The 9,709-nt window shown below is 59.5% G+C and overlaps 1 protein-coding gene across 1 annotated transcript in view; it reads left to right on the top strand.

The window, feature by feature from the left end:
* LOC120510548 overlaps positions 1-9,709 on the top strand; it is a 35,901-nt gene that overhangs the window by 18,432 nt on the left and 7,760 nt on the right. The window contains exons 17-22 of the mRNA XM_039726462.1: positions 3-485; positions 1,438-1,564; positions 3,199-3,312; positions 3,509-3,619; positions 4,577-5,489; positions 8,544-8,832. Of these exons, the coding sequence (XP_039582396.1) occupies positions 3-485; positions 1,438-1,564; positions 3,199-3,312; positions 3,509-3,619; positions 4,577-5,489; positions 8,544-8,832 (2,037 nt within the window). The remainder of the gene's footprint in view (positions 1-2; positions 486-1,437; positions 1,565-3,198; positions 3,313-3,508; positions 3,620-4,576; positions 5,490-8,543; positions 8,833-9,709) is intronic.

The raw sequence follows: 9,709 nt of genomic DNA, 5'->3' as shown, positions 1-9,709 counted from the left end.
CCCCCCGGCCCGGCCCCGCGTCCCGCCCCCCCCGCGGGCGCGCTCGCCGCGCTCGCCGCGCTCACCGCCGCGCGTTCCCCCCGCAGGAGCTGGAGTGCATGATGGAGCCCCAGGAGCTGGGCCTGGAGCAGCCGCTGGCCGCCCCCGAGCAGAGCCCCGGCGGCGAGGCCGAGCTGCCGGCCGCAGAGATCTCCCTGACGCTGGTCACCGAGATCCAGGCCGTGGACAGGAAGGTGGACACCCAGGCCGCGCAGCTGATGAACCTGGAGGGCAGGATGAGGATGGCGGAGACGAAGCTGATCGGCTGCGAGAAGACGGCGGTGGAGTTCGGGAACCAGCTGGAGAGCAAGTGGACGGCGCTGGGCACCCTCATCCAGGAGTACGGGCAGCTGCAGAAGCGGCTGGAGAACATGGAGAACCTGCTGAAGAACAGGAACTTCTGGATCCTGCGGCTGCCCCCGGGGGCAAAAGGAGAAGTCCCCAAGGTAACGGTTTGCTGCTCCCCGCTGGAAAACGGGGCTGTTCTGCACCTGTGCTGGGCTTAGAATTCCATGCCCTGTGCTCACAGCCCATTATCCTGAGCTCACAGCCCATTATCCTGAGCTTACAGCCCCTTCTCCTGAGCTTACAGCCCCATCTCCTGTGCACTCACAGCCTGATCCCTGCACTGTCAGCCCCATATCCTCCACTGGCAGCCCCGTATCCTGCACTGGCAGCCCCATATCCTGCAGTGACAGCCTGATCCCTGCACTGTCAGCCCCATATCCTGCACTGGCAGCCCCGTATCCTGCAGTGACAGCCTGATCCCTGCACTGGCAGCCCCATATCCTGCACTGACAGCCCCATATCCTGCAGTGACAGCCTGATCCCTGCACTGGCAGCCCCATCCTGCACTGGCAGCCTGATTCCTGCACTGACAGTCCCATTTTGGGACAGCTGCAGTGCCGGGAGCTGTCCATGGCTCCCCCACAGCCCTGTCTTCCCTTCAGCACCCAGAAGTACCAGCACAGGTCCTGCTGTGTTGATTATGCCCCACTGATGCACGTGTGATCTCGGAGGGATGTCACAAATTCCTGTGTTTGGATCACGTGGAATTTTGTGGCTCAGCCCCATGGAACTGGGAAGGCTTTGGAACATCCCCAGGGGCTGTTCAGAGGTGATGAGCAGCAGAATTGTGTCAAAAAGGAAGTGCAAAGGAGTCTGTGCCAGGCACTGTGCACGGGGCATCGCCTGTCACAGGAGGAGACTGAGCAGGGGGAGGTGACAGGCGGGTGACAGGGGAAATCCCTCTTGTGTCCCTTGAGGCATGAGGCACGTGGGAAGGAGCAGATGTTCCTGCCTGGGACCGTCCTGCACGACGCGAGAAAATTGAATGAGAAAATGTCCCCAGATGTTTTCTTAAATGAGAAGCAAACCCCGTGGTGCTGCTCCTTGCAGGTCCCCGTGGCCTTCAACGACGCCTCGTTTAACTTCTCTGAGGAGGAGTGGAAGAGCCTCAACGAGTGGCAGAAGGAGCTCTACAGGCACATCATGAAAGGCAACTACGAGGCCGTCATCTCCATGGGTAATGACAGGCCTGGGTTTGCCCTCAGCCTCCTGGCACAGAGTTTTCCTGGGAGCTGGTGGATGGAAGCAGGGCTGTGCCCTGCAGGGTCAGGGAGGGGGTGGTGTGCTCTGGGGAGGTGGGTGTTACACAGCCCTGGCACTGAGTTCAGCCCTCACAGCCACGCTGAGGGTGCAAGGATGTCATGAGTGTCACCGCAGGGACAGCGGCTCCCTGATGGTCTATCCAGCCTGGCCAGTGCTGGGGTTGTGAGGAGGAGGAGGAGGAGGGGAAGTGAGAGGACCCTCAATCCAAGCAAAGCTGGGGAAGAGGGAAGTTCCTTTGTCACGCCAAGGTCCACAGATCCACTGCGCTGGGTGCATCAGCCCGCTGGCTGCTTAGGGCAGCGCAGGGTGCCCTGTGCCCTGCCTCTGAGGTTCCTTCCAGCCCTTTCCATGGGCAGCTGTCCAGACTTCCCTTTCCTCTCCCACGAGGGAGAAGTGAGTTTGCCTGGTGCTCTGTCCAGCCCCAGGGGGCAAGTCCTGCTCGAGGTGCTGCGGGGTGTGCTGGGGCAGAGCTGGGGAGAAGCAGTGGCTGAGGCTGAGCTCTGCCTCCTGCTTTCCCCTCAGCAGCTCAGGGCAGTGCATTCCCAGCCAAAGGAACGCGCTCCGCTCGCTCCTGCCAGTCCTGGCCGCGGGAATTCCCTCTGGGAACGCGTTGCCTTCACAGCATGTTCCAGAAATGACCTTGCCTTGGCTGGACCGGGGGTGGGAGCGCAGACGCCGTCCCTGGTAGCCAGACACTTCCCTGTGCCGAGCCCAGGCTCAGCTGCCTCCCTGCCATCCAGCTCTGCCCAATGCAGGCCTTTCCTGCTTTTTTTTCCCCCATTTATTTCTTTGAACAGAAGTTTCCTGCAGTCCCTGTGTGCCAGGGAGAAAGGTGAAGGGTAGCCACAGCCCCCACTCTCCTGTTTCTAAACCAGTCCCATGTCCTGCTCCTGAGGCACAGGAATGCAGCTGCAGGGGATCTGGGGATCTGAGCCTGGAGCTTAGAGAAATGGATCTGTGCTTCATCCCAAGGTTTCCCTTGAGAAATGAGGTTTAGGGCTTTGGCTCCTGTGTGAGGCAAACAATCCACCGGAGCAGAGGTGGAGTTTAACCCCCAGGGCTTCCCACATGTCTGGAAGTGAAGTTTTCTGCTCTCCGCCCGAGGAGAGATGGTGATTGTCCCCTTTCCCCCACCAAAATCCGCGAGCAGCCCGTGACTCGGACGAGTAGGACGGAGCGGTCCTGGCTGGAGGGAACCGCACGGGGAGGGCAGTGCTGGCAGCTCTGCTGCTGCCCCCGAGCTGAAGTGCCCATTGTAATGGATCCGCGGACCTTAGCGCAGAGGAGAAGACAGGAGAGCCTGCAGGTAAGCCTGGATGCCTTTTCTTACTGTCCTCCTCACGCTGCAGGCTGGGAGGTGCTCCTCACCTGAGCAGAGCGTGCTCCTGCATCCAGGGCCCACGCAAGGTGAGCGGGGCAGAGGGCTGAGAGCAGCTTCCTAAGCCTCTCTCGTTCGTTTCCCAGCGAAGGAAGGTTGGTGGGCAAAGGCTGCAGAGTCGCTCTCCTGCCAGGGCAGGGGAAACATCCTCATCCTCTTTTTGTGTGCAGACGCTGCCATTTCCAAGCCTGATCTGCTGACACGGATTGAGCAAGGAGAGGATCCCAACGCTGAGGATCAGGAGGACTCCGAGGGAGGAGAGACCCCCACAGACCCCAGCACTGGTGAGCTACGAGGTTCCTGGGACTCAGCGGGGAGGTGGAGGCAGATGTGGGGCTGTTCTGTTTTGTCAGCTCTCCCCTCAGGTGCAGGGGGGTTTTGCTTTCCTGCTTGTCTCCCACCTGATGCATCCCTCTTTCTGGAATCCTCTAAAGCAGCTGGAATGTTGGAGTGTAACTCCTGCTCTCTTCTCTTGCACAGAGTTTTTTTTCCCTGGGCCTGATGACAGCTCGTGGGGTAAATATGAAGAGACTCTGGCTGAAAGCCATGAAGGCTCTGAGGAAGAGGAGAGCATGGAGGTCCCTGGTACATGTGAGTGCTCTGAGCTGTTTTGGGAAGTGTCGCTTGCCTAGATGTGCTTTTGACTTCCCAGCCTCATTCCTGGGAGCAGCTCAGCTTTTCTGGATGATGCTTTTCCAGAATTTCAGAAAGTTGCTTTGAGTAACAGTTTATACCATGGGAGATTCTTCATCCTCAGGCACTGTCCAAACCCATGAAAGAAAAGAAGTTTTATTCCTTTTTCCTCTGTTTTTTGGGCTTTATCCTAAAGCACACATTTTTAAAGGCCTGTCCTGCTTCAGGAACCCTCTTTTTTCCTCTGGCTACCTATCTATAGCTGGTTTATATATATAATACTATATTACAATATAATTGAAGACAGGACGTTGCTGGAGTGTGTCCAGAGAAGGAAATGGAGCTGGGGGAGGGTCTGGAACACCAGGATCAGCTGAGGGAGCTGGGAAAGGGGCTCAACCTGGAGAAAAGGAGGCTCAGGGGGGACCTTCTGGCTCTGCACAACTCCCTGATAGGAAGGGACAGCCAGAGGGGTCGAGCTCTACTCCCAGGAACAGGGACAGGATGAGAGGAAGGGTCCTCAAGCTGTGCTAGGGAGGGTCGGTTTGGATATTAGGAAAATTCTTCCCTAAAAGGTCCTGTTACACATTGGGACCCCCCAGAGCAGTGGTGGATTCTCCATTGCTGGAGGGATGTAACATCCATGTGGATGTGGCGCTTGGGGACATGGTCAGGGCTGGCCTTGGCAGTGCTGGACTTAATGATTTCCGTGGCCTTTTTCAACCTCAGCAGTTCCAAGATTCCAAGTCAAATCCCTCTGGACAGAATAGGTGCTCCCAGCTGGACTCAGCCCCGTCAGTGCCAGGCTCTGAGCTGGGTGTGCACAGCAGAGACCACCCGTGTCCCAAGGGAACTGAGTAAGTAACACCCCAGTCCTTGTGACCCCAAATGACACCAGTGTCTCTGCTCCACCAGACGAACAGCCCTGCGAGGAGGAAGGCTCCGAGAGCCTGGAGCTTTCCAGGTCGTTGACAGGAAAGTGGGAAGAGGTTTTCTCCAACCCGGAGGAGGAGAAAATGCAATCGAGCAGCAAGAGCCAGAGCGGGTCGGCCCCGCCGCAGCGAACGGCGACGGGCAACGGGCTGAGGCGCTCCGTGCGCCGCGGGAGAGACTTGGCCAGGAAGGATCCCGAGGAGGCGGCGGCCGACAAGGGGCCCTACATCTGCTGCGAGTGCGGCGAGAGCTTCCTGGACAAGCAGCTCTTTGCCACCCACCAGAAGGCTCACGCCAGCGAGGAGGCCTGCACGTCCCTGGAGCGCGGCGAGAGCTTCCGGCAGAAATCCAAAGCCAAGGGCCAGGGCCCCTCCCGCTCCAAAGCGTCCAAGCGCCCCGACGGAGAGAAGAGCTCGGGATTCAAGTACGGCTTCGTCAGGCACCAGGTGAACAACATGGTGGAGAGGCCCTACACGTGCTCCCAGTGCAAGGAGAGCTTCAGCCTGGAAGTGAGCCTGATCCTGCACCAGAAGCTGCACACGGGGAAGGGCGACGGGCCGCTGACGTGCACCTACTGCGGGAAGGACTTCCGAGACCTCTCCAAGGCCATCCGCCACCAGCGCATCCACACCGGGGAGAGGCCCTACCAGTGCACCGAGTGCGGCAAGAGCTTCATCCGGCGGGACCACCTGCTCAAGCACTGGCGGGTGCACACCGGGGAGACCCCCTACCAGTGCCCCGTCTGCGGGAAGCATTTCCGCTACAAAGAGTCCCTGAATTGCCACCAGAAAATCCACTCCCGCAACCCGCGGCCCGGGGAGGATTCCCAGCACAACCTGGGCTCGGCGGGCACCCAAACCGACCATTTCTGCGTGAAAAAAGAGACTAAGCAGTAGCCGTGGTGGGGCCGGGGCAGGAGGGCTCGCGGTGACCGTGACGGTCTGGCAGGTGGACGTGCAGCATGATGGCAGGTGACTTGTATCGCAGCTAATCCATGTGGTCATGCTACGAAGCCCGCTTTGGTGAAGCATCCAAGGAATTCCTCTTAAAGACTCTGCTCGGCCGGCCCAGGCAGCTCTGGGACCCCGCGGGGTTCCGTGGCGCTTCCACCGCGGCGCAGGCCCCGCGCTCGCTGTTCCCTACGCAGGGTTGGATTCTGCCCGTAGAGAATAACCCCGAGCGATTCTCTGGGCTCCGTATTTAGCAGGTGTTCCCCCACCTATCTTTGTGCATATTCAGGAGTGACAAGCTTTCGCTTTCTTTTTTCCACTCGTTTCACTGCAAGGCTGGAAGCGCGAGGAGGGAGGGAGGGAAGGAAGGTGCCGCTCCCGCTGCGTCGCCGTGTCCCGAAAGGCTGCGAGGCCAGGACTGGGATGAAGGCAAGAGAGACGAGGCAGAGAGGAGGTCAGGGCACGACGCGGGATTTGTGGAAGGCGGAAAAGCGGAGAGGAGAGCGTGGCAAAGAGCGGGGTGAGATAAAGCAGGTGCAGGAGAAGGGGCTGAGGACTTTGGAGCAGGAGGAGTCGGGAAGGGCAGCGTTCGGAGGCGTGCTGGGGCCACTCACACGAGGAGGACACGTCTCCGTGCTTTTGAAGGGTGTCACTGGCACCAGCCGGGCTGTGGTTCCCCTCTGGCCCGAGGGAACGGCGCCGCTGGGCCGACACGCGGACTCCTGACAATGAAGGTGATTTTATTATTTTTTAACTGGGTTTGGTCTCACTCAGGTAAGTCAGACGAGTGAAAGCAGCTTCTCCTAACCCCTGTAAAGAGCTGTTTGGTTTTTAGTTAACCTAGAAGTAGTCTTATTATTATTAATTATTATTATTATTATTATTAATTATGATGATGATAATACTACAAGGAAAGGTGTGACACTATATTTCATAGTTGCTCTAAAACACTTCCATGTATGTGATAACCGCCCGGAGTTTTCCAGCTGTTTGTGTAAATATTGGATGACTTCTGGAGCTGTTGGTGTTGTTCTGAGGTGGCTGTACGTGGTGTCTTCGCTCTGTATCGTCAGCTGCTGGTTCGTGACCGTGTTTTGTAATAACTTTTGTAAAGTCTGTCAATACAGTGTTTCCATTCTGAATTCAGTGTCAGCCCTTGGCGGGTACCTGCAGCTCCCTCATCCTGCTCCTGGCTGGAGCTTTTCCAGGTCATTGTGGAGCTCCCTCATCCTGCTCCTGGCTGGTACTCAGGAGCTTTTCCAGGTCATTGTGGAGCTCCCTCATCCTGCTCCTGGCTGGTACTCAGGAGCTTTTCCAGGTCGTTGTGGAGCTCCCTCATCCTGGTACTCAGGAGCTTTTCCAGGTCATTGTGGAGCTCCCCAATCCTGGTACTCAGGAGCTTTTCCAGGTCATTGTGGAGCAGGTGAACAGCACAAGCCAAGCTGAGCTGGAGAGCCAGGCCTGGCAAACAAGGCTGCTCTGGGATGCTGCCTCTGGGATTGGTGGTTTTGACTTGATTTGGGTTTGTGCTCCAGGAGCCAGCCTGTGCCACACACAGATGGGCTGTGGACAGCTGAGGAGTCCTTGGATACCTGGTGGGATGGAGCTGGGACATCCCACGCCCAGGGTGAGGGACAGGGAGAAGCGCTGGTGGCTGTGGCCACCTTGGAGCTGGGATCATGGAATCAAAGGATGGGTTGGAAGGGGCCTCATAGGGTGCCCAGCTGGTGCCACACACTGGGTGTTTTTTCCTTCCAGGCTCCCTCTCAGCCCGGCATTCCCCAGGCTCTTCCCTGCCAGAGCCCAGGACACAGAGACAGTTCCCTCTCCCCACCAGACACCCTGAGTTCCAACAAGGGCCAGGGGTTGTTCCAGCTTGGGACTTGGTGAGGGAGGGGAGAGGGCAGCCCTTAGGTCACAGCCACCATGGGCATGTGGCACTTGGGGTCCACAGAGACCAGGGAGTGCCAGAGTCCCTCAGCCACCCCAACTCCTGCTGGGGCCTGGGGGGATTGAGTGACCCCAGTGAATCCCCCACACTCTGACTCCAGTGAATCCCCCCAATGAATCCCCCCACATTCTGAGTGACCCCAGTGAATCCCCCACACTCTGAGTGACCCCAGTGAATCCCCCATGCTCTGAGTGAATTCCCCACATTCTGGGTGACCCCAGTGAATCCCCCATGCTCTGAGTGAATTCCCCACATTCTGGGTGACCCCAGTGAATCCCCCATGCTCTGAGTGAATTCCCCACATTCTGGGTGACCCCAGTGAATCCCCCATGCTCTGAGTGACCCCAATAATTCCCCCCACTGAGTGACCCCAGTGAATCCCCCCATGCTCTGAGTGAATTCCCCACATTCTGGGTGACCCCAGTGAATCCCCCATGCTCTGAGTGACCCCAATAATTCCCCACACTGAGTGACCCCAGTGAATGCCCCCAGTGAATTCCCCCCATGCCCTGAGTGACCCCAGTGAATCCCCCCAGTGAATGCCCCACACTTGAGTAACCCCAGTGAATCCCCCATGCTCTGAGTGAATTCCCCACATTCTGGCTGGCCCCAGTGAATCCCCCACTCTCTGGAGCCACTCCATGGAATGGGGCTGCCCCATTGGCCATGGAGGTGCTGGAGATGGATGGTGGGGAGAAAGAGAGGGAAAAGAGCTCAGGGAAGGAGCAGATCCAGGCTGGGGAGGGCGGGTGCTGCCAAGGGCGAGGCTGAGCACGGCTCTGAGCACACGGAGACACCGTGGGGACACACGAGTGTCTCTCTGTGCTCACACATGTGCTCTGTGTGTGCACACAGGCACACAGCTCTCCAGGGACGTGGCTGTGTCCCAGTCCTGCTCTCTCCACACCTGGCCATAACCACAGCTGGTGATCCACACCCATCTCCACAGGGACAGCGTGAGCTCAGGCACTCCCTCTGCACTGCCCTGTACAAACCCCAGCCAGGGACACCCCTGAATTCCCGAGCTGCTCCTGGTGTCCCCTCCCAGTGGATCAGCCCTGGACAGGGGTTGTGGATCCCTGGACAGGGGGTCTTTATTTGGGGGTCCCCACCTGCTGTCACACCCCTGTCCTTCCCCAAGCCCGGGTGACCATCCCACTTGTCCTCTCCCTCTTCCCACAAACCAAAGGGTTTCCTGCCCTTCCCTGTGCTCAGTGTCACCAACTTCCCCACCCAAGGTGTGCCAGGGCTGTGCCAGGCAGGGACGGGACTGGGGAGATGGGATAAGGAAGGATACGGTGGGACAGGATGAATGGAATGAGATGGGATGGAACTGGGTGAGACATGGATGGAATGGGATGTGATGGGACAAGATGTGGGATGGACGGGGTGGGACTGGCTGGGACAAGAGTGGACACACAGCATGGATGGAATGGGATGGGACAGGATGGGATCAGACAGGGTGTATGGAGTGGGATGGGTGGGACAGGAGGGCATGGATGGGACAGGGCGTGGTGGGATAGACAGAAGGGGGCAGGACAAGACCGGGAAGGACAGGACGGACTGGGATGGGGTGGGAGAGAATGGGAATGGTAACATTAGATGGGACGGGATGGGATGGGGCAGGAGAGCACAGGACAGAGGTGGGATGGAACGGGACGGGACGGGACTGGACGGGATGGGATGGAACGGGACGGGGAGATGGGGTGGGATGCGATGCTGCGGTCGGGTCCGAGAGGTGGGAGGGGAGGGGTCTCTCCATTTCCCCGGCGCCGCCGCCTCCAGCCGCCATTTCCGAGCCCGCAGGGATGGGCGGCGGGGACCCGACGGGCGGGGCCGGAAAAGCCGCCCGGGGCCTCCGCAGTGACCCCCTGGTCCCTCCCCTGCCCCGCCATGTCGCACCGAGCCCCTCGTGCTCTCCTCCGCTTGCTCCCCACTCAAACCGGCCCCTGCCGTCACCTCGCGCCGCGCCCCGGCGCCTTCCCCGTTACTCCTCGGTCCCCCCGGTCCCCAGCCCAGCTCCTCGGGCAATCCCGAGTGCCGCCAACGGCCCCAGCCCCGGCAGTTCCCCAATGCCTCGGTGCCCCCGGTCCCCGCAGTCCCCCGGTGCCCGGTGCCCGGTGCGGGCGGTGCCGTGAGGGGGCCCCGACGGGGCGGGGCGCTGATGCCGTCGGCCCGCCAGGGGGCGCTGCGCGGCGCGCGCCCGCTCCGCTC

Source organism: Passer montanus, unplaced genomic scaffold (genome assembly GCF_014805655.1).
Source record: "Passer montanus isolate IOZ18808 unplaced genomic scaffold, ASM1480565v1 scaffold59, whole genome shotgun sequence".
Taxonomy (NCBI): Eukaryota; Metazoa; Chordata; class Aves; order Passeriformes; family Passeridae; genus Passer; species Passer montanus.
This window is presented reverse-complemented; position numbering and strand designations above follow the sequence as displayed.